Consider the following 25430-nt stretch of genomic DNA (forward strand, 5'->3'; position numbering starts at 1 on the left):
AACCTTTGCTAAAGTTTCAAATGTCCAGAATTAAAAACGCACCATCAACATCACTGACGCCAAAACTGCACTGGTTTGAAACATCATGAGGGTGAGTAAATTATGACAGAATTTTTATTTTTGGGTGCGCTATCTTGAGTGAGCGAGTGTGCTACAGAGGCATGTGAAAGTTTTGTCTTCCCTTTCAGAGAGTACTGAAACACTCTCATCCATCTGTATGGGTTGTTTGAGAACGTCTGTGTGTATCTAAGAATGATCCATCAGTATGTGTGTGTGCGGATGTGTAACCAGTGTAAACACACAGTAATCACCCTTCTGTCAGCCAAATACAACCACAGCACATCTCGAGGAATTGAACAATTGACAGGGAAACTACAGATAACCCTACTGTTTCTGATCTGTAGAGACACCATGTTTCATCAGCATTTTATTTCAAGGGAACATCAGTCTAAGAATTCACTAAGAGAGATAGATCAACACACACGATAGTGCAGCACCCCCGCTGTGATGTCTCTCACACGTCCGGAGGTTGCTTGCGCACATTACCCGTGACATACATTGGTGCGCCAATGCAAAGTGAGCTTATTAGGTATCATTTTCAGGGGCCCAGTTGAGAGTTCGGGCGGGCCTGCCTAATATCGGCCACATTACGCCATCTCACTGACAAGCGCCATCTCCTATCAGACATTTTTGCATCTGCTTCAGCATGTTTACCTTCCCTTGTGAAACTAAATGAAGCACGTTGCATCAGCTGCACTGGAGACCCGGGCTCAGATCCTGCTTTGAAACCAGGACGTAATTGCATTTGCATAATCAGCGTAGGTTTAATTTTTCCCATTTGCATTACATTTTTACTCCGCTGATGTTTAGGTTTAGTTTTGGGGTTTGGGTTGGTGGGGGGTTCATTTTATAAAATATGCATTCCTCTTCATTGTATAAAAGTAAAACAACTCGCTTAACAACTCACTTTTGGCGCCCCTCTGTGGATATTTCACCCAGAAAATGGAGCACAGGAGCCCATATGCCCAACAACACTTACCGCTTTGGCCACTGGGGGCAGTGTTTCTAATATCAGTAAGCACAGATGATCTTAGAAAAGAAAAGTCAATCAATAGTTTCACATTTCACTGTGAGATCAATCTGGATATAATGCTGATATAAAAGGCAAATGAGATATACACAAAATGCTGATATTATTTAATGCAATATTTCCTCAAAATTGCTCAAAAGTTTGTCTCTCACTATCCCTACCACCACAAGATGCACATACTCATCACTTGGAAGCCAATCAAACATACAATACACCATGAATCCCATTCAGTTGGCAGCTCTAAATGCCACACACATCATTCACACAAAGATAGACTCACTCATACAAACGCCTACTATTACTCTGACGCTCAAATCATCTGTGCTGAAAAACACCTTTTGGAAAATGCTGTCACTCTTTAAGAAAGCCAATTCCTTTCATGCACTCTGTGACCACCCTGATAAAAACATCTTGGTCTTAGTTGGTTTAAGCTGTTCTTATCTGGTTTGTGATGGTCTGAAAAGTGCCCAAAATGCCCTTTAAAACCAGCCAACAGAATAGCCAGGCCAGGCTGGGAGACCAGGACCAGCTAACCATCTTAGGCTGGTTTTAGAAGATTTTTCCCCCAGCTGGGCAGCCTAGGCATATATGCATGATGAGATACCTGCCACAGGTGTGCTGGATGTCGCCGTGAAGCCCACCAACATCACGGCAACGAGAAGAAGCGTGCAACATCTAAGCAGACGGCGCGAGTCTCTCAGGACAATCCTTGAACCTGAGCTCTCCATTTTGCTTGTTTCTTATTCAAGACATGCCATCCGACCCTGATAAAATTTCTCCCGGATAGCAGCAGGTCTTCCCGCTCGGTATCCTTCCTTTTTTGTACATTGCTATGGGGAAGGGAAAAACATATATGGTTAGAGAGCTCATCATCGTAACCGCCAATATTCAGACATGTTGTTAATTAATATGAATTTTTCAAAGACTGATTCTCAGAAAAAGAAAAATGATTGCCAACACGCCTTGGATATTTGGTTATACTGTATCTTGGCATCTTTATTGCATCTATCTATCTATCTATCTATCTGTCTGTCTTTCACACATGCATCATCCGTATTAGGGTTATTTTAATTCATTTCAATGGCATGCAAACCTATAATTCCACAAACACTACACACTACTGGGAATGTAGGTTATAATGACAGAGCATTGGAGCGCGCGGGCCAAGGATCCCTTGAGGTTAATATCACTCGCATCATATCAAACAGGTCTAGAGATAACGGGCATTTTTATGAATCAGATGCATAACGGTACAGATGGGAAAAGGACGGGTATGGGAACAGACTAAGCTCATACAGATAACACCGGTTCACGGGGAGGGGGGAGGAGCCTCGTAGAGGCTGCATCCATCATCTTAACCACAACTCGAATCATGTGTAACACATTTATTATATATTTGAATGTTATATTTACACGTAAAGAAAGAGAAAGTACATGGCATGGTGCCATTTTCGTTACCTGTCATTTTGAGATGCACCCCGCGCGGATGCGGCTCGCGCGCGCGCCCCTTTTTACACACCCGATATCATGATGGCAATTCGGCCATAAATACAGAAAATCGATGTTATCAATTTAAGGAATCAACTCTGAAGAAAAAACAGCGGTTAATGGGTATACATGTACATACAAATTGGCAAAATGAAGAATTCCCGGTCATCTTGTGTAATGTATTTATCCTGACAGCTTCTTAGATAAACTGCACGCGATCCGTTTGCTCGTATGCGCGTGTACGCGGTTTATTTCCCGGTGTCCGATATAGATATAATTGTGCAGAAGAGGTTATAACAGAACGGCATGTCTTGATGTTCCCATGCACGGCCCTTCTGCAAAGATCCCATCCTCTTCTTCACACGCTGGACAAATTACACTTAAATATGTAAGACGCGTCTGAAAGATATTGTTAGCAGTGCAAGTCTATTTTTTCCTTGTAATAAAATACTCCACACATGAGAAATATGCTGTCTTATCGATATCTGCTGCGCTGGGCAAACGCCCACTCCTTGGATTTATTCACAGAAATGTATAGAAAGAGTGAGCCATCGTCATTGGCTCTCATCACGATCACTCAACAACCCTCAGACGCGTTTGTTCTGAATTTTACAAGACTTATTGAAGGTCTAGTTCAAACGCTTTGACTATTAGAACATTATTTAGAACATCAAAACTGTACAAAAAATAAATAAATAAATAAATAAAGGAGAAACAATGTGTTGCCATTTTTTTTAACGTCATCATAGTATTTGGCGCATAAGAATAAATGTACTATATATATACAGTATATAATTCTTATATCATATTATATTGTTGAATTTACCATATTGTATTAGGCCTATATATTATATTACAGTTACATTATATATTACAGTATCAGAGATACTAGATTTTTTTGTAATGTTTGGTGTATAAGGAACATATAACAGAATGTACAAATATTTTATATTATATTATATATTTTTAACAATTTACAATAAGGTTGTATTCATTAACATTAGTTAACATAAACTAACAATGCTTTTACAAGACTCGCTCTTTTAATCTTGGTTAGTATTAATCATCAGCCATCAACCGATCAGCCACAACATTAAAACCACTTGCCTTATATTGTGTAGGTCCCCCTCGTGCCACCAAAACAGCGCCAACTCACATCTCAGAATAGCATTCTGAGATGATATTCTTCTCAACACAATTGTACAGAGTGGTTATCTGAGTTACTGTAGACTTTGTCAGTTCGAACCAGTCTGGCCACTCTCTGTTGACCTCTCTTATCAACAAGACGTTTCCGTCCACAGAACTGTCGCTCACTGGATATTTTTTGTTTTTGGCCCCATTCTGAGTAAATTCTGAGACTGTGTGAAAATCCCAGGAGATCAACAGTTACAGAAATACTCAAACCAGCCCATCTGGCACCAACAATCATCCATGCCATTATCTAATCAGCCAATCATGATTCATGTGGTAGCAGTGCAGTGCATAAAATCATGCGGGTCAGGAGCTTCAGTTAATGTTCACATCAACCATCAGAATAGGGGAAAAAATGTATCTCAGTGATTTGGAGGCATGATTGTTGGTGCCAGATATTACCTACACAATAATAAGCAGGTGGTTTTAATGTTGTGGCTGATCGGTGTAATTCACCAGTAATTTCATCACATATAATACATTTTTACAATTCAAACTTGTATACATTATTATTAGTTAATGCATTATGAACTAACATGAACTTACAGTCAACAATTTAATTTAATAAATGCTGATTAGAAATATTGTTAGTTCATGTCTCTTAATGCATTTAGTGTATACAAATACAACCTTATTGTAAAGTGTTACCATATTATATCATATTATATTATATCAAATCTAGGCACACCATTAACCTAATTTAAAATCCTGGTGCCACTCACTGTTAGAACTTTGCACTGACCATCTCTTGTAGCACTGGCAAACCCAGCCTTTTTAACAAACGAGTGTTAAAAGAGGAAAAACGGGGAGTGTTTTATTGATGGATACATGTGATGAAAATGTGCAAGTCTGAACCTCATAGGCTGATCACAATCGTCACATAAATGTATCACATTCACAAAAGGCACACCAGACAAATCCAGACATGAAAAAACAATAGATAAAAAATACCCTAAAGTACCAGTATCTAAATGTGTACATTGGAGGAAAGCACACTCTCATGTGAGCAGTAACTGATATTCTTTCAAATATAAATTATACACAAAGATGTAGCCATAGAATTTGGTGAAATTCTTTGAACAGATCTGCTGTTGGTTAACTTTACACTTACTGTATACTTAACATTCCCTCTTATTAATATTTCTAATAGATTTCATTCAAAGCAATGGCATTTGTTATTCATTGAGGAGTGCTTTGAGCATGATATGAGTATGTGTTTATATCCAATGGCGAGAATCTAAAGCACAGTAACTCAGAATTATAATGTGTCTTCTAATGTAACCACAGTTGGTTTGTGTGTGCGGTTTGTCACTGGGCTGCTTTACTCTCCACCTCGTTGATAGACAAAAAGTGGGGTCATCTAAGCACTCTTTTCTTTGTGATGTGTTTAGGGTTCTGTTGATGCATATCTGTAAAAAACAGACACAAACCATCCGCAAAATGTATTTATGATTAATAAACACCTGAAAGTGTCAGCTCTAGAGGAGACACTAGGCAAATATATTCTTATTTTTATAAACCATACAGGAAAAAATATATATATTATGTAATATTTTTAATCAGCATTACTAGCAATTAATAGCATGGGATTTTAAATGTGACATACCTTGGAAACTGACATAGTAATGCCTGTTGCCCTTTATGACAGAAACTTCTGCAGTGCTGTCTTCCAGATATGCTTTCTCAAACTCCTGAGATGTTACAGATGTCACACGTTGCTTATCATCCTAAAAAGCACAGAAAAGCAGCATTGAAACAAAGCTACCCAGAGCCTGTTCACAACCTGTCCTAAAACGAAAATAGCTCTCAGATTACAGTCCTGTATGGCTACTAAATACAGATATATAAACACAAGCCCATCTCACCGGTTGGCCATACTCTTTCCAATTCTCATGATCTCCTTTGTAGCACCAAATCCACTCTGTTGTCAGGATGTAATGGGCGGGTTTAGAGACGGAAGAGACCGTTGAGAGTCGGCACACAGGGTCGTGACCCCTTTTCATGGACATCAAATCCACAGGCCTTTACCCTGGACTGAATCCAAGAGAAAAGATAAGTCAAGATAGTGGAATGGGGGAGATATTTAAAGGTCAACGCTGTCATTTTTTCATCATTAAAAATGTCTAGCCCTAAAGAGAAGACTAGTACTTTTGACAAATTTTCTTAAAGTCATGTTCATTAATATGAGATGAAGACTCAGTAGCCTAATAAAAGCTGTTTTATGTTACATGGAGTGGGTCGCCTCCTGGGGGCTGCCGTGTTCACATGACCAGCCAAATGCTACTAATTTTATCTCAGTAAGCCCCCTTTTATTGGACACGTTCACTTAAGGAATAAATTAATCATGGCTGACTACGAATAGCACATTTTCAACAATTTCTAAATTGTCTGAGATATTTTAGACAGAACTGATACTGAAGCAGATGAGTATTAGTACTGACCTGCGTTCATTCTTGGGGTCACAGTAGGCTCGCTCTACTTCCTCCATGTTTTTTAAATCCCACTAGCCTTTCCCATTATAAACCTCCCACTTGTATGGAAGATTGAAGTGGACAAGAATGCACTGCTCTGAAGTGTTATAAAAATTATATCTCAACTTTTACATAAATGGGAAAGGAGAAAGGAATTAACCAGAGGTAAGCAGGAAAAACAAGAAACCAACCCTGGAATTTGTATTTTTGTCTTATGAAGTGGAGACAGATTTCATTCATCTCAATCTGAGTGACTGGTTTGACCCTTTGTTCAGATATAAATTCTGAAACAAAGACATAAACAGGTTGTGTGTGACTTCTAGAAAGCAAAGTCTTGTAAAAAAAAAAATACACTCTCGCTGGTTTAATTTGCCTACAATGCCCAACATTGTATGTACATGCAGCACACAAGATGTGTAATTTTTTTCTGAAAGTTATGGAAAATTTCACCACAGTGGCATTTTCAGCACATCTCAAATTCTATATTGTGTTAGGCTATTGTGATGGAAATGACACTGATGGAGATTACATTTTTAAATTTTTCTAAATAAAATGGGCATCTCCTTCGTCTTGCTGAGCCTAATTTCATAGCTAACATTTAATGTCTCCTAAATACACACAATAAAATAATATTTTCACACTTTGTTTAGATTATCATAGTTTTAAACATGTAATAATGTGTATTTTTATATTGGATTTGTAATGGATATAATGGAGTTTAATACTGAAAGTCTGGAACAAGCCAACAATAAAATCTATACATAAAAGGCATTTGAAATATAACATTAATAATAAATGAAGTCTGTTTTAATGTGACCATACTGTCTACACTCAAAAAGATTTTAGCATATTATTAAGTTTACCATTTCAATTTCATAACAAAATTCCATTGAACTGAATTGTGTAATGTTTAACAAAATTAAATCAACAAAGCTTATATACATACACACACACACACACACACACACACACACACACACACACACACACACACACACATATATTAAAGATTACTCAGTTCAATTTGATGGAATTTTGTTATGAAATTGACATTAAAAACCAAACCCTGGCACATGAAATTACCCTAGGTTGAAAAAACACCCATTTATATGTATGATACACCAGTCAGCCACAACATTAAAACCACCTGCCTAATATCGTGTAGGTTACCCTTGTGCTTGTTGGTCCAGCACATCCCATAGATCAGGGGTGTCAAACTCGGTTCCTGGAGGGCCACAGTCCAGCAGAGTTTAGCTCCAACCCTAATTAAACACACCTGAAGCAGCTAATCAAGGTCTTCAGGAGTGCTTGCAGATTACAAGGAGGCATTCTGGAGCAGGGCTGGAACTAAACTCTGCAGGGCTGTGGCCCTCCAGGAACTGAGTTTGACACCCCTGCCATAGGTGCTCAATCATATTGAGATCTGGGGAATTTGGAGGCCAAGTCAACACCTTGAACCCTTTGTCATGATCCTCAAACAATTCCTGAACAATTTTTCCAGTGTGGCAGGGCACATTATCCTGCTGAAAGAGGCCACTGCCATTAGGGAATACCGTTGCCATGAAGGGGTGAATGTGGTCTGCAACAGTCTTTAGGTAGGTGGTATGTGTCAAAGTAACATCCACATGAACCCAAGGACCCAAGGTTTCCCAGCAGAACATTGCCCAGAGCATCACACTGCCTCCGCCGGCCTGCCTTCTTCCCATGGTGCATCCTGCTGCCATCTCTTCCCCAGGTAAATGACACACACGCACCCGGCCGTCCACATGATCTAAAAGAAAACATGATTCATCAGACCAGGCCACCTTCTTCCATTGCTCCATGGTCCACGTGCCCATTGTAGGCGCTTTCGGCAGTGGACAGTAGTTAGCATGGGCACTCTGACCGGTCTGAATCTACACAGCCCCATCTGCAGCAAGCTGCGATACACTGTGTGTTCTGACACCTTTCTATCATGGCCAGCATTACGTTTTTCAGCAATTTGTGTTACAGTAGCTCTTCTGTGGGATCTGACCAGACAGGCTAGCCTTCGCTCCCCACACGCATCAATGAGCTTTGGGCACCCATAACCCTGTCGCCGGTTCACCGGTTGTCCTTCCTTGGACCACTTTCGGTAGGTACTAACCACTGCATACCGGGAACACCCCACAAGACCTGCCGTTTTGGAGATGCTCTGACCCAGTCGTCTTGCCATCACAATTTGGCCCTTGTCAAAGTCGCTCAGATCCTTACGCTTGCCCATTTTTCCTGCTTCCAACACATGAAATTCAAGAAAATACTGTTTACTTGCTGCCAAATATATCCCACACCTTGACAGGTGCCAGTGTAACGAGATAATAAATGTTATTCACTTCACCTGTCAGTGGTTTTAATGTTGTGGCTGATCAGTGTATATGTAAAGAATAATGTACAATAAGTCAATTATTATCACAAAAAACAGAAATAAGATGATCAGGACTTGATCATTCTGCCTGAAGGAATTTATTTATTATTCAGCTGCCCGAGACAATGGTCAATTATTACCGTTTAGTTGTCATTAAACAAAAATAATTGATCATAATCAAATTTCAGAGAGTAAATGTGTAAATAAATATTTATTTCATATGTATATTATGAATACATCAATGTATATAGAATATGGGTGAATGAGTGTGTGTTCCAAGACTGTGTCGTACCACTATGTTGACCTTGCGAGTTCAGATGGTGAACATTCTTGTAGATGTAGGGCAGGTCTTGGATGATTTCGCCACTGAGACAACATTCCCGCAGCATTCTGAGGCTGTTTTCATCGATGCTGTGTTGCCGTTTACACTTCAGGCAATGGATTTAAGGAAATTACAGCAGGAAATGGATTTAAGAAAAGGATTTTAACTAGGATAAGGATGAATGAATGATGTAAATGATGTAACTAAAAAGTGCAAGCATAAGTGGAGACATGTGGTCCTCAAGACAAGAGTTTTAACACCAGCACACTGTGCGTTCAGTTGTTCTAATTGTGACAAATACAGCGGTTTATTACCTTTTGCTGTGTTTTCTTAATGTATTTAATTGAAGTTGTCTTAAACATTATTTAGGTTGATAAATGTATAGAATTGTATTCACTCAAACAAACAAAATTCATAACAAAATTCCTTCAAATTGAATTTAGTAAGTTTTATACAAATTTAAAACAATTAAAATATATTGAGATTTTATTCATTTAATTTCGTTTAAAATTTAATGGAGTTTTGTTATGAAATTGAAATGCATAAATCTGAAATATAGGCGAGTTTTTGGAGTGTGCTCTTCAGAGGATCATTTGATAAGACATTTGTTAAACTAAATTTTTAGATTTAGTTTTTTGTTAATTTTGTATATTTTTGGCATATACAGGTGCATCTCAATAAATTAGAATGTCGTGGAAAAGTTCATTTATTTCAGTAATTCAACTCAAATTGTGAAACTCGTGTATTAAATAAATTCAATGCACACAGACTGAAGTAGTTTAAGTCTTTGGTTCTTTTAATTGTGATGATTTTGGCTCACATTTAACAAAAACCCACCAATTCACTATCTCAAAAAATTAGAATATGGTGACATGCCAATCAGCAAATCAACTCAAAACACCTGCAAAGATTCCTGAGCCTTCAAAATGGTCTCTCAGTTTGGTTCACTAGGCTACACAATCATGGGGAAGACTGCTGATCTGACAGTTGTCCAGAAGACAATCATTGACACCCTTCACAAGGAGGGTAAGCCACAAACATTCATTGCCAAAGAAGCTGGCTGTTCACAGAGTGCTGTATCCAAGCATGTTAACAGAAAGTTGAGTGGAAGGAAAAAGTGTGGAAGAAAAAGATGCACAACCAACCGAGAGAACCGCAGCCTTATGATTGTCAAGCAAAATCGATTCAAGAATTTGGGTGAACTTCACAAGGAATGGACTGAGGCTGGGGTCAAGACATCAAGAGCCACCACACACAGACATGTCAAGGAATTTGGCTACAGTTGTCGTATTCCTCTTGTTAAGCCACTCCTGAACCACAGACAACGTCAGAGGCGTCTTACCTGGGCTAAGGAGAAGAAATGGACTGTTGCCCAGTGGTCCAAAGTCCTCTTTTCAGATGAGAGCAAGTTTTGTATTTCATTTGGAAACCAAGGTCCTAGAGTCTGGAGGAAGGGTGGAGAAGCTCATAGCCCAAGTTGCTTGAAGTCCAGTGTTAAGTTTCCACAGTCTGTGATGATTTGGGGTGCAATGTCATCTGCTGGTGTTGGTCCATTGTGTTCTTTGAAAACCAAAGTCACTGCACCCGTTCACCAAGAAATTATGGAGCACTTCATGCTTCCTTCTGCTGACCAGCTTTTTAAAGATGCTGATTTCATTTTCCAGCAGGATTTGGCACCTGCCCACACTGCCAAAAGCACCAAAAGTTGGTTAAATGACCATGGTGTTGGTGTGCTTGACTGGCCAGCAAACTCACCAGACCTGAACCCCATAGAGAATCTATGGGGTATTGTCAAGAGAAAATGAGAAACAAGAGACCAAAAAATGCAGATGAGCTGAAGGCCACTGTCTAAGAAACCTGGGCTTCCATACCACCTCAGCAGTGCCACAAACTGATCACCTCCATGCCACGCCGAATTGAGGCAGTAATTAAAGCAAAAGGAGCCCCTACCAAGTATTGAGTACATATACAGTAAATGAACATACTTTCCAGAAGGCCAACAATTCACTAAAAATGTTTTTTTTATTGGTCTTGTAATGTATTCTAATTTTTTGAGATAGTGAATTGGTGGGTTTTTGTTAAATGTGAGCCAAAATCATCACAATTAAAAGAACCAAAGACTTAAACTACTTCAGTCTGTGTGCACTGAATTTATTTAATACACAAGTTTCACAATTTGAGTTGAATTACTGAAATAAATGAACTTTTCCACGACATTCTAATTTATTGAGATGCACCTGTATTAAAGTGCTGACATGCCACAATTTCAGACACGTACAGGCAAGGGATAAAGAAGCGTCTTGTCGCTCCAGCCTCTGCTTCACAACATTTACCAGGAAGTTAATAAATATCATGCACTCTGCTTGAGGAAGTGTTTAGGTTTGTGTGGTTTGCAAGTCCAGAGACTCTTTAGAGTCATTTAAGAGTAACTTCTATTCAAATGAATGGGAGAAACTGGAACACCCAAAGGTCAACATATGTAGAACGGAAGTTCCGTCTTCAGGTAAAAGAGTCAATCACCTTTAAGATACAGACATCGCCTGTCAATCAACACGAGAACGTGCATGTGTATTAACTATATATTTTTTTTTTACATAATCTGAGGTAAAGAAGCACAATTTATTATACCAGTATAGTCAGATTTTACTACTGATTTGAGAAATGTTCTTTGATCATCAATCTAGACCCACTGTTTTCGAGATTTCGGTCTTTCCCCATTCAAGTAGATAGGAGCTGCACTGCCATGCCGCTTGTTTACATAGAAAAATAGCTCACCGGGAGCATTCCATTCGTCTTAAAGTTACACACTGTCCTCCTCTATTGAATGATGTTGGTTTCGTGCCTCTATGTTTTTCAACAAAAAAGGTACTTTTGTGCATGCAGTTCCCTATTCAACCACTAGTAAAATGAATGGTTGTGAAAGTTGCACAACGTCATCTACTATTGAATAACTATACTATTGTTATTATTACACAAGGCAATGGGGTAGAGCAGAAAGACGCAATCAAACGCGACCAAATGTGATTTTGAAAGTTTTCACAAATCAGGCTCTTTCTAATTCAAGTGAATATGCATGAACCCAGATTGCGTGTTTACTGGAAATAGCCGTTAAATGTGAAGAGTGCTTATTTTTCACCTTCCCGACTCATGGACTTAAAAAGAGTTGACAGGAAAACAAACTGCTGTGAATCACAAATCAGACTGGTCAAGATGAGAGTGGTTTCAGTCTTCTAGGTGTTCAACTTTTGGAGCTATTTGCATTAGAAAATTAAGAGTGGTAAAATTAAAATGACCGATTGCGGAGCGGAGGATGATGTCATCCGAATTCACAAATCATGAAGAATCACATGCAACATTATTTACTACGACAGCGCATAGCGGATTTATAGCCAACAGTGATGGGAAGTCCGATTCTTTTCCACGAACCGGTTCTTTCGGACGGTTCGTTTAAATGAACTGGTTCAAAAAACCGATTCACCAGTTCATTTACGTCATCACCTAATGAAGTCACTATATATATATACAATGCTAATACGCCGGCGTAGTAGAATACACGCACAAACACATTCAATAAAGCCACATGTAAGGGCACATTGCTGATTTTAACATTTTATTTAATTAAGTTATAATAACAAGGGTGTTTATTGTCATCAGTGTTTCATTCAGTGATCTTACAATACATCCTACATTAAAGTTTTGCACCTAAAGCACCCAATACTGACACTGATATACAAACGTGTATGTTCTACATGTTTAAAGCATAAAAAGTGATTAAACTAGTCAACCCACCCTTTATTACAGAAGCCATGATCCAGCTCATCACAATACTGCATGCACAATACTCAATAGTAAAATTTGTTTACATCTCTCGACTGAAATGTTTCGCCCCCTCATTCAAGTCCTCGGTTCACACATGCTCATCAGCTGCTCACTGATGTCCGAAAGAGGCGATTCTCAGTTCAGTGTACTGGTGCCTTGCAAACTGCTGTGATTGACGCAACGTACTGCTGATGTGGGAGCTGCTGTCCTTGGATCAGTGTACTGTTGACTCGAGAACTGCTGTCCTTGGATCAGTGTACTGGTGACACGAGAACTGCTGTCCTCGGATCAGTGTACTGCTGACTCGAGAACTTCTGTCCTCGGATCAGTGTACTGGTGACTCGAGAACTGCTGTCCTCGGATCAGTGTACTGCTGACTCGAGAACTGCTGTCCTCGGATCAGTGTATTGCTGACTCGAGAACTGCTGTCCTCGGATCAGTGTACTGCTGACTCGAGAACTGCTGTCCTCGGATCAGTGTACTGCTGACTCGAGAACTGCTGTCATCGGATCAGTGTACTGCTGACTCGAGAACTGCTGTCCTCGGATCAGTGTACTGCTGACTCGAGAACTGCTATCCTCGGATCAGTGTACTGCTGACTCGAGAACTTCTGTCCTCGGATCAGTGTACTGGTGACTCGAGAACTGCTGTCCTCGGATCAGTGTACTGCTGACTCGAGAACTGCTGTCCTCGGATCAGTGTATTGCTGACTCGAGAACTGCTGTCCTCGGATCAGTGTACTGCTGACTCGAGAACTGCTGTCCTCGGATCAGTGTACTGCTGACTGGAGAACTGCTGTCTTTGGATCAGTGTACTGTTGACTCGAGAACTGCTGTTCTCGGATCAGTGTACTGTTGACTCGAGAACTGCTGTCTTTGGATCAGTGTACTGCTGACTCGAGAACTGCTGTCCTCGGATCAGTGTACTGCTGACTGGAGAACTGCTGTCTTTGGATCAGTGTACTGTTGACTCGAGAACTGCTGTTCTCGGATCAGTGTACTGTTGACTCGAGAACTGCTGTCTTTGGATCAGTGTACTGTTGACTCGAGAACTGCTATCCTCGGATCAGTGTACTGCTGACTCGAGAACTGCTGTCCTCGGATCAGTGTACTGCTGACTCGAGAACTGCTGTCTTCGGATCAGTGTACTGCTGACTCGAGAACTGCTGTCTTTGGATCAGTGTACTGCTGACTCAAGAACTGCTGCCATTGGATCAGTGTACTGTTGACTCGAGAACTGCTGTCCTTGGATCAGTGTACTGTTGACTCGAGAACTGCTGTTCTCGGATCAGTGTACTGTTGACTCGAGAACTGCTGTGATTGACTCAGTGTACTGCTGATGCGAGAACTGCTGTCCTCGGATCAGTGTACTGTTGACTCGAGAACTGCTGTCCTCGGATCAGTGTACTGTTGACTCGAGAACTGCTGTGATCGGCTCAATGTACTGCAGATGCGAGAGCTGCTGTCATTGGATCAGTGTACTGTTGACTCGAGAACTGCTGATGGCAAATCGAAGTCTGAATTTCAATCTTTACTGCGGTCCTCCAGTCCCATTCTTACCTGTCCTTCCCATATCTGCAATTGCCATAAAATATTTGCACAGATGTAAATCCTGGCACTCATAACATTCATTCTATGAATATTTCTTGCACAGTCTGAGAGATGTTTTCGCAATGACGATGCAATCAGACTCCTCACCATCTGTAGCTCAGATATCTCCATTGCTGCATAATATGCTGGTGGCATAATGTGTGATCCACGAGTAGCCCGACATTTCTGCATCTGTTTGTCTTTGTGTATCTATGGTTTCGTATCTGCGTTTTTGTGTTTGGTTTTCTGCTGGAATGAAAGCGGACACCTGATGATAACATGGTTTAATGCCAAGTACCCAGTGCCAGTTCTTTTCAAAATAAAAGTCTTACATAAAAAGGACATACAGACAGACAGATAGACTAATACGGATGATGCATGTGTTTAGATAGATAGAAGAATAGAACTGAATGTAATGAACAGAAGAGAAGAATAGAACAGAATAGAATAGATGGAACAGAATTGAATAGAACAGAACAATAGAATTGAATATAATGAACAGAAGAGAAGAATAGAATAGAACAGAATAGAAAGAACAGAACAAAACAGAAGAATAGAAAAGAATAGATGGAATAGAACAGAACAACAGAACAGAATACAATAAAATAGTGCCTCTCAACAAGAAAACACATGGCCGCTCTGTCCATCACACTGTGCTGATTGCTTGTGAGTTAGACCTCTTATCTATCAGTTCAATGCCTTCAGAGTTTCCGAGTGCATCTGCCTGGGAAAGACCCCCCAGCTGACCTGGGAAGAGACAGTCTCCTATCAAACATTCCAGTTGGCAATAGAGTCCTGATGTCACTCTGTGACCCAAACACAGAGACCTGGAATGCCGTCCATGGTCTTTTTAGGGTTTCATCATGGCCACAAGATAGATTCTCTGGTGATGCTCTTTGTGCAGAAGAGCTTTTAGGGAGTCTGTTGAATGGTCTTGTGATACATGGCTTTGAGGTTAACTGTTGTAGCACCCTATGTGATTCCTTGAAGGGACATAGCCTGTCTAGTGAATGTTTCATGTTTCCTGAACTGTGTCCTGTTCTTGCAATATCTGTGTAAGAAACACTGTGGAAAATAACATAATCATATATCATTCAGAGAAAAATTAGTATACTGTATGTGATTCTTTGCAGTATTTGAATGAAATCGTGCTTACTGTTTCCAGTCTCTTGTGAGTGGGTGTTCGGGGCCCAGGAAGCAAACCCGAAGGTCTGTAGCTCTCTGCAGTAGATCCAGCCCCTCTCTCCTGTCTGCTTTACTGCAGCTACGCAACAGTACTTTACCTGACAGATACCATGACACACAACAAAGTCTAATGCACTCTAGAAATCAACTACTCCTTTAAGACAATAAATAAGGAAGGAATGTATTCCAAGATGTGGTTTTACAACCAATACAGGCTGCCTGACACCGTCTCCTTTGTCTTGTATCAGTACAGTAACCTGCTCAAGCACACAGTGGTGGAGCCAATCAATAAGGTCATTTACTTACTCACCAAGTTTCACCAGAGTGACAGTAAGACTGTGTTGCAGGGAGGCAAGTTGCAGCTGCCGAGCTTCAGTCTCTTTGGTGCTTATGACATGGCGGTACAGTTCAACAATCTTCCTCTGTGCCCAACTACAGGGAAAATTAAGACATGTGACCTTAAGGTTTGATCAAAGATAAAAGAGGCATTACACAGAAGTCCATCTCTCACACTGTGTCCGTTTGTGTGCTGGCCCAGAGATCTGCGAGCTGTTCCTCCACTTCTGCCACCAGAGCATGATCAGGACCACACCAGCGCCTCCTGCTGGCCAGGGCACTTTGGAGACACCTCTCAGCAGCTTTAGGCTCATTAAGACTCATTCTTGACAAATGAAAACAAAGGTGATGAAATCACATCAACATCTAGCTCACCATTCTTTGGTCTTCTCACTTACTTATGAATGGCTTTCAGTAGCAAGTCGGTGCCTTCAGCACAGGGATGGACAGATGTGTATCTAGCAGAGCTGATCTCTTTGAAAAGTCCTGGCACTTTATAAAGCCGGCCATCCTCCAGCAATATCAGGCACAGACGACAAAGCAGCTGTCCTGTGAGAGCAGATTAAAGCTTCATGTGTTCACAGTTACAATTGCCAGTAAAACAAACAATGTGTTTATTTGTAAAATGTGATGTAGAGTGAAATATGTTACCAACTATCAGTTTGACCTCTGTGCTGTCAAGGTGGGCTGCTGTAAGGGACTGGGCTGTCTTAAGTCCCTTGTGGCAATATGTTTCTGTCTCTTTCAGCAGATGCATTTGGACATAAAGCTTTGCCAGCATATGCTGCACTTTGAGCAGTAACCTCAAACTGTCGCTATCCAACTCTTCATGCTGTAGAAACAATCATTACAATGTTTCAATACGAGTTTAAGTTCAAAGGGATAGTTCAACCAAAAATGAAATTCTCTCATCATTTACTCACCCTCACAACAGCTCAGATGTGTATGACTTTCTTTTTTCTGCAGAACATAAATTATGATTTTTAGAAGAATATTTCAGCTCTGTAGGTCCAAGTAATGCAAGTGAATGGATGCCAAATTTTGACGCTCCAAAAAGCACATAAAGGCAACATAAAAGTAATCTATATGACTCCAGTGTTTTAATCCATATCTTCAGGAGGGATATGATATATGTTGTTGAGAAACAGATGTCCCTTTTTCTAGAAATTCTTCTCCCAGCACAGTAGGGGGCGATATGCATGAAGAATCTGAATCACCAAAAACACAAGAAGAAGAATGAGAAATTGAAAGATAAAGTCGGCATGAAACAGAAGTTGCGAACGACTTCCATATTATGACGTATTTCCGAGTGGAACAGCTTATCAAACAAGAAAAAATGTGGGGCGGGGATTTGAGTTTATCCATTGGTTGTTGATTGGATTGTGAAAATATGGCCGTTGCATAGCGGAATGGAGGCAGATGTGAATGCGAGATTGCAGTGGACAAACACACCCCTACCACTGTGCTGCTCGAGTCAGAGCCGGTTATTGATGAAATTGAGCAGCGATCTCAAAACATTTATGATCAAACTTACAACATAAACACACAAGAACATCGCGGTCTTTGCTTACAAAGAGTCTGTAGAAGTTGAAAAATGAGTAAGTAAAATAACCATATTTTAACGTTTTGAATAACAATACACTAAATATAAACGAAAAAAAAACACTTACTCGTGCTGTGCATCCCAAAATAACTGCATTCAAAAATATATATAAACTCCAAAAGGCATCCAAAGCATTATATTCAGTAGTCATCACCACAGCAATTCAGGCATGAAATGTCTCGAACACATCCATGAGTTCGCCGTTATTCCTTCTCATTCGAAATGTAAATTCAAGCCAGCTGACCCGTAACCAAGGAAGTTTGGGTTAAGGAACGATAGTTTTGAAGGAAAACAGATGAAAATACACCTTGCCATCTTCACCAACACGCGACTGACACTTCGTACAACTCTACGCAAGGTCGTGGTATTCATAAGAAAGGGGCAGGGTTTAAGCGGACTAAATGATTGGAGAAGTCCTGCATACATCACCAGAGAGAAGTCTGTCGTTTCACCGGAAGACCAAGTTATTACATTTTGATTAAAGATTACAAGGTCAAAAAAAATAAAATAATTAAAAATAAAACATATCTATGGATGAATCATTCATAATAAGATCAATAACAGGCATTTAGAAAATAGATAGGGTGAATTTTCATTTCATGCTGCCTTTAAGGTGGTGACTGACTGAGCAGGGAGGAGAATCTAAAGTAAAAAAGGACTTAAATATTGATCTGTTTGTCACCCACAACTATTATAATGCTTCTGAAGACATGGATTTAACCACTGGAGTCATATGGATCACTTTTATGCTGTCTTATGTGATTTTTGGAGCGTAAAAATTTTGGCACCCATTCACTTGCATTGTACGGACCAAAACTGATGAGAAATTCTTCTGATAATCTTCATTTGAGTTCAGCAGATGAAAGTAAGTCATACACATCTGGGATAGCATAAGGGTGAGTAAATGATGAGAATTTTCATTTTTGGGTGAACTACAGTATCCCTTTAAGGAACGTTTAAGAAAACGTTGTACAGACTTTGCTCAGACCTTTTTTTGTGGAAAAGGCTTAAAATCACTTGTGCTTGATTTTAGGTTCATAAGATGGTTTTACCTTTTGGAAAATTTGATCAACATGTAGTAACAGCTTCTCAGCATGCAAGGTTTCACCCAAACATAGCAGTGCTCTTGAGCAGAACAATGCTACTCTACATGCACTGCTGTGATCTGGAGGGTGAGCATCTAAGAAACACAGAGTGATTTAGTTAAAACTGACAAATTATCATTGTTGTGTGATACTGTTTCCACCTCACTTAAAGAGGATATTAAGAAGACAACATATTATGAACTAAAGAATAAAAATAAAATAAGTATATACTATATACTATATACATACATACATATATATATATATACAGTATACTATTTTAGTAAACACTGTACTATTATACATGTAGTTTATAACTACATAACATAAATTATAATTCAGGTGTGGAGTATAGTCATTAATATACAACCTATTTTTGTGCTTTCAATTTAATTCAGTTTGATAATAAAGATTGACAGCTTTACCGTTATATTCTACGCGATGCTCTATTCTATTACAAGACTGGGCTATCAGATTCTGGAATGAATTGGCAGGGTCAAATCCCATTTCCTTCAATAGTGCCCAGTATTGTATAACATCAGTTGTCTGCTGCGGATATTGCTTCATGCTGCTCGACAGAAACTCAATGGTACTATGGAAAATACAGAGATATGTTATCTTTGCATTTCTATGATAAACATCAGTTCTGACTGAGATAGAAAGTTTTTTTTTTATCATGGAACTTTATCATCCTTGCTGAATAAAAAAGCTTAGACCAGTCCTAGTTGGTTTGCTGGTCTAAACTGGTCTCCCAGCCTGGTCTGGTTAGTCTGGTTTTGGGCAGTTAACCAGTTGAACATCAGCTTGGCCAGGCTGGGAGACCAGGTTGAACAGCTGAGACCAGCAAAGCAGCTGTGGCTAGCTTGAGATGGTTTTGTCAACAGGGATGGAAGTGATTGACGTAATACAATGAGAAAACTGTGGTTGCACAAGGAAAGTATTTTCTACCAAAATAAAATGTGCAATTATCTTACGCTGGTTTGCTGAGAAAATTGTGCAGTTCCCTGTATGAGCCAGTTTGCTTCAGGTGCCAAGGAACCTCTTCGATTTTTCTTGCCCAGCTACAAAGCTCTACACTGGACTTTTGAAAAAAGTCAGCAAGGAACTGATGGAAGTAATTTTGACTCTTAACCTGGCCCTCCATACCTTAAAGTGAGAGAGCATAACTGTGTGAAAGCATTGCAAATGTTTGTTCCATGATACTGAAAAGAGCTTATTTTGTTCTGCAGATCTTAAGATCTATTGAAACATTACTCTTAAAGGTGCAATCAGTAATTCTTTTGTTTATGTCATCTTGGATTTACACTGACACCTAGGGGCACAGATACAGCATCATTTAAATGCAACAGTTTTCAGTTACCAATGCCATTTTTGAAATTCACTATTCACAGTCAGCCATTATTAATTTAATTAATGAGTGAAAGTGTCCAATAACAGTGTGGGTACTGAGATTAAGTAAGTAGTACTGGTCATGTGATCATATCATGGCAGTTTTTATAAGGTTACTGATATGACTGGAATCTTCATCTCATGTGAGAGGTCATGATTTCATGATTTCATACATGTGTTTCAAATGATCTATTCATTTCTTTACAAGTAAAACTATTTTAATGAAGAAAAGATTACAAAGAGCCCTTTAAGAATTCATTGGTAAGTCTAAAATATATATTAGCTACCTTAAAGAAATTATAGAGCTATTATTTTTACAGCTAGGAAATAAAGAATAATTGCAATAATATTGAGTGTCCTCACCAAACAACAACAGGTTCATAGCCTGGCTGAGAGACTGGTGCATGATGGTCAGGTGACCATTGGCTTTTTCCTGAACCCAAGGCCAAAAAACAGAGTGCAGTCGGGCCCACTCCAACACCTTAATTCTTAAATTCCCACAGTAGCCAAGATTGTCCAACAAAGCTAGAAGCTGAGCTTCAGTTAACCCAGCTCTAGACACGTGAATCAAGCAGAGTGTGTCCCATACCCAACCTGATAGATCTGGCGAAAAAGGAAGAAAAACAATTATTAGCTCACGATCCAAGTCTCAGAAGTAGAGGTAGACCGATATATCGGTTTTACAGATTAATCAGTGCCGATAGTTGCTTTCTGGAACTATTGGTTATCATCAAAAATCTATGCCAATAGTTGCCCATAGTTTTTTATTCATATATATATATATATATATATATATATATATATATATATATATATATATATATATATATATATATATATATATTAGTTGTTTTTTAATAATTAATATTATTTCTCTGTGTTCCTCTGTGGCAGGCGCTAGAAGATTCTACAGTTAGAACCGCTTGGTTCTACAGTATAACAGCAGACTCTAGAGATGAAATAAAACTGACTGACAATATTCATCCATATTTATCGAAACTTCAACGCAAATTTGGTTATTTTGATTAGTTAATCAAGTGTTCTAAATTGAAGCACAGGTATGAAAAGTGCTATATAGCGACTATATGGAAACGTGCCCCGTCAGTACATACAACATGCTTCCAACTTCATATCTCGTGAATAATAATAAAAACCCTCATCTGGTGAAATTTGTGTATTTCGGGCTTGTTCATAGTCTCGCGTGCTTACTCCAAATCTTCATTTTTTCTGGCTATTAATGGGATTTTGGTTGCACGTTGCACAATACACTGCATCTGGGATTTTATTCATTTTGGACTCTTGTAGCCTCTATGTCTGTACCCATCATAGTAAGCAAAGACTTATTTTAAAAACTATCAGCCGATTAATCGGTTATCAGCCTTTTCCACTATACTTCAAACTATGCTCACAAGTCATCATGTTAAAAAAATATCATCATCAAGCTTTAAAGGAGTACAGCTTTTACAACAACACTGACAAAACTACTCTAACTACTGCAAAAAGTCTAATAATAAAACCCTACTTGTTATCTAATGCACTATTTCTCATGAATTTCCAAAGTTGTAATGCTGGTAAAAGTACCTTCCACAGAAAATACAGTGTTTGGTTGAGCCCCAGTGACTTTTCTTGGAGAAATAGCTTTGGTTTGAACAGTTCTACTGTAATCTTTCACCCAGCGATAAATAACCTTCACCCAAAGCTCTGGAACAGAGTCCACCTCTATGTACTCTTTCAACAGCTCTATCTCCTCTTCTTTCTCCCTCTGTGTCCCACACGTCCTTAATTCTGTACCAAGGAGTGCTAGAACGGCCGGCAGGTGACATAACTTCTTGCTGGCAATTCTTTTCAGAACATTAGTTGGTGGTTCCTTGCAAGGCAAAGACAGATGTTTAAGCAAAATGCTGCACTGAACTTTGGAATTGGATAGAGCGGGACAGCTGAGAATCTGGACATCAGCCCTGTCAGTGAATCTTTTACAGGTGAGATCTGTAAAGGTTGTTGTAATTATCATTTTACAACTGGGAGGTAGAGTATCCGGCAACCATCTTAGTTCCTTCACCTGTAAATTGCAATAAAGAAATAATTCATGAACATGTTGCTGAAATCTTTATTCGACTCTGTTTCATCATGTGTGTCTATTTGGTTTAAATAAAATAAAAGTAACAAATAAAAGTTGCATAAATAAATAAATAGTACCAATAAGTAAAAAGTTGGCTTAAGAAAACCAAAAATGGTGCTCAAAGATCACCTCTTGCATTGAGAGTCCTTGTGTTTCCACCAGAAGGTCGATACCATCTAGAAGAAGAATACAAGGCCCAAGATTGGCTGCTGCATTGAATGCTTGCACCACCTGATGGAGAGGCACAAGATTAACAGCTTCTTCCAAACGGTCATCCCAATCTGGAAAGTTGCCTGCTGAAACAAATATTACATCCTATTACATTTTTTTCCTTGTTGCAAATTGATTTGGACATTATTGAAATACATTATGTGAAGCACTGAAAATTAGTTATTTATTTATGTGCATCTGCTATAATGTCTGTATTATATATAATTAGAGTATGATAAGCCAAATGCCAATCTAAAATACATCCTCCAGTGTCCATCGATATATTCATCCCAGTCATCTTGTATTGCAGATATAAAGTTCATTTTGCTTTCTATTTTCCAGGTCTCAATTTACCATAATGCACTCTTTGAAGTTCAGCAGTACACTGTCTAAGCATAGACCTGACATCAATGCTGGATGTGCTTGTCCCACAGAAGTGAGAGATGACTGGAATATCAGGATTCTGTCTACAGAAGGCCTGTAGCCACCACGCTGCCAGAGTTGACTTGCCACAACCCCTTCCACCACATACTGTTAAAATAGACTTCTCTGATTCTTTGTTGTCATGATCACTGAAAACAGAAAAGGATTTGACTTTTAACTTATACTGTACGTCAATCAAACAAACACAGGATGCCTGCTTTATTTGGTTTTTATCATATCTTTTCTTATCTTACCATCTGAAATGAGCTCCTGAATTTCTTGGGTGTGTCTCAGATTTTACGTTACACTTTATAGGATTCACAAATTTGTTTAATATATTCAGTATTCCAGTTGCTTGTGCTGAAGGCACAAACCACTTGCACAATGCACGGGTATGGCTCTCATGATACTGCAGGTCAAATGAATCCTGGCATCCTACAACACAGATTTGGAAACACAGTAAATACAATATTTACTTTAGCACTTTATGCATTTGTATAAAATATATTCATTTAATTCAGAATTTGCTAAAGGAATATTTAGGTTAGGTTTAATACAAGTTAAGCTCAATTGACAGCATTTGTAGCATAATGTTAATTACCACAAAAACTTATCTTGACTCATCCCTCCTTTTCTTTAAAAAAAAAAAAAAGAAGCAAAAATTGAGGTTACAGTACAGCACTTACAATGGAAGTGAATGGGGGCCAATTGTTGGAGGGTTTAAAGGCAGAAATGTGAAGCTTTTAACTTTTTAAAAGCAACTGCATTCATTCTTTTGTTAAAACTCATCTATTATTTGAGCTATAAAGTAGTTTAAATTGTCATTTTTGCGGCAGACTACTGTTCTAGGGTTTATGGCGTTCCATCGTCATGGCAACAAAGTTGTAAAATTGGATAGAACATTACACAGAAAAGTTTTGTAAGCGACTTTATCACACTGAAATCATTCTAACACAGATATTGTTAACGTTTTGTGGCTATACTTTGAAACAGTGAGTTTCCGTAACATTTTCGGATTGGCCCCATTCACTTCCATTGTAAGTGCCTCAATGTAACCCAGATTTTTGCTTTTTTTAAAGAAAAGGAGGGAAGAGTTGAAATGAATTTTTGTGGTACTTGACATTATGCCACAAATGCTGTCAACTGAGCTTAGTTTAACTTGTACTGAACCTGGAATATTCCTCTAACAGGCCAAAATGTGGTTATCAAGATACCTGACAAAATGTCTTTGTATTAATTACTTTGTATTAGACCAGAAAGAAAAAAAAACAAAAAAAACAAGAACAACATTGCAAACTAGCCCAGAGCTTAAGATTTAAGATAAAGATGACCTGAGATAGGATGTTCTAGATTCCCATAAAACTGACCAATGACCCCTTCCCAGTCCTTTCTCATCATCTCCCCAAGCTCATGCAGATTTCTGAAGAATCTGTCAGTGCAAGAAAAAGAAACAGGTGGATGCATTTAAAAGTCCAAAGACTGTGTTTGTAAATCTAATCAAGACACTGTGGCCAACATGCTCAAAAACCTGACAGGAAGACAACGGTCTATGATCCTCTTCTTAAGATCTCTCATGCACAGTTTCTCACTAAGGGTTTGAGTAGACAGCATATTCAAGAAGGTGAGCATTTCATCACTGTTGCCATCTTCAATGCTTTGGGGTGTGTAATCTTTAAAATAAAAGAAGCAGCATCTGTGGTTGTCAATAAAGGTCGCCTTGGTGATCTCAAGCTCTGTCAGGCTACAGGTCCGATACTCGTCTTCCATGACCCAAGGGTATCCAGCCTTTGCAGCAACATGCAAGTTCCTGGCCACCAAAGAACATGCTCTATCAGATTGGGACACATTCTCCCCTGACAAACAACGACCATAGCGGTGTCCAAGAAGACAGATGAAAAAGGATGTGCGGTCAATGAGATCCATGCTGATTTTTAACAGCTGGTCGAAGAGATCAGGGGGCTTATGGGTTGTTTGGACATTGTGATCCATCAGACCACTGCTGCTATGTTCACCACTGGCAGTTTCTTCATCAATATCTCCTTTGTTTCGCTGTAAATCCACAGGCTGGAAACAAGTGCCTCTGGCCTGGCAAAGTGAGTCCAGATGGGGGAACACCTCTGACTTCAGGTAAGACAACTCTTCCTGGAGATCACCTGGGACATAGCACAGGTAAGGCCGGAGAGGAAATGCCAGATATCGGCTGTCAGAACATCCCTTAATTTTTTCTTGGTAGATTTCTCCTTGCATTTTTGGTGTGTTGCAATTTCAAACCTCTCTCTGAAAAAAAAATAAAAATAAAAATAAATAAAAATTAAGAAACGCAAAACTATTAAAAGCTACAAGTTAATTAACAAAAAATATTTATTATATTACAATACCAGCATTACAAAAATGTTCTAGTCTACATAAAATCACTAAAAACAGAAAACCTGCGTGCAAAGCTGTGCATGTCAAGTCAAGCTATTTGGATTTAGTTGTGCTTAAAACCATGACAACAGCTGGTCGTTAAGGTAACTCCAAAAACCGTATGTGCCTAAAAAAGCACTTCAATCTGATTCTGCATCAGCCGCTTTAATTTCCCCAAACCCGCTCGAAGCCGCAAACGCTCTCCAAACCGTCCTCAGATCAGCTGTCACACGCTATGACGAAACCCTTTTACAACACTCGGTGGATTAACTGGCATCCCGTAGAGCCAATCAACGCGAGCCACGATTGGAAGGTGTAATA

General features: G+C 39.2%; 2 protein-coding genes and 1 pseudogene across 4 annotated transcripts in view; all 3 read right to left on the bottom strand.

Moving 5' to 3' along the window:
* LOC127436985 (UPF0606 protein KIAA1549-like) overlaps positions 1-3053 on the bottom strand; it is a 30654-nt gene extending 27601 nt beyond the window's left edge. For all 3 annotated transcript variants that reach the window (XM_051691539.1, XM_051691538.1, XM_051691540.1), the window contains exons 1-2: positions 2549-3053; positions 1695-1920 (exon numbers count right to left, since the gene is read on the bottom strand). In XM_051691539.1, coding sequence (XP_051547499.1) covers positions 1695-1818 — 124 coding nt within the window. In that variant the 5' untranslated portion in view covers positions 1819-1920; positions 2549-3053. The remainder of the gene's footprint in view (positions 1-1694; positions 1921-2548) is intronic.
* Positions 3054-3576: 523 nt separating this feature from the next.
* LOC127436591 (protein mono-ADP-ribosyltransferase PARP12-like) lies at positions 3577-14485 on the bottom strand (annotated as a pseudogene).
* On the bottom strand, positions 12559-25070 carry ttc41 (tetratricopeptide repeat domain 41). The gene is made up of 16 exons (XM_051691537.1): positions 24232-25070; positions 24035-24132; positions 22958-23138; positions 22635-22852; positions 22200-22366; positions 21533-22010; positions 20315-20554; positions 19537-19708; positions 18988-19154; positions 18530-18657; positions 16526-16706; positions 16273-16423; positions 16050-16199; positions 15849-15970; positions 15510-15636; positions 12559-15418 (listed from the first exon to the last, which is right to left on the bottom strand). The coding sequence occupies exons 1-16, from the start codon at positions 24948-24950 to the stop codon at positions 15055-15057; spliced, it is 3663 nt and encodes a 1220-aa protein (XP_051547497.1). The 5' UTR covers positions 24951-25070; the 3' UTR covers positions 12559-15054.
* Positions 25071-25430: the final 360 nt, after the last annotated feature.

This window comes from Myxocyprinus asiaticus, chromosome 47 (genome assembly GCF_019703515.2).
Source record: "Myxocyprinus asiaticus isolate MX2 ecotype Aquarium Trade chromosome 47, UBuf_Myxa_2, whole genome shotgun sequence".
NCBI classification, from domain to species: Eukaryota; Metazoa; Chordata; class Actinopteri; order Cypriniformes; family Catostomidae; genus Myxocyprinus; species Myxocyprinus asiaticus.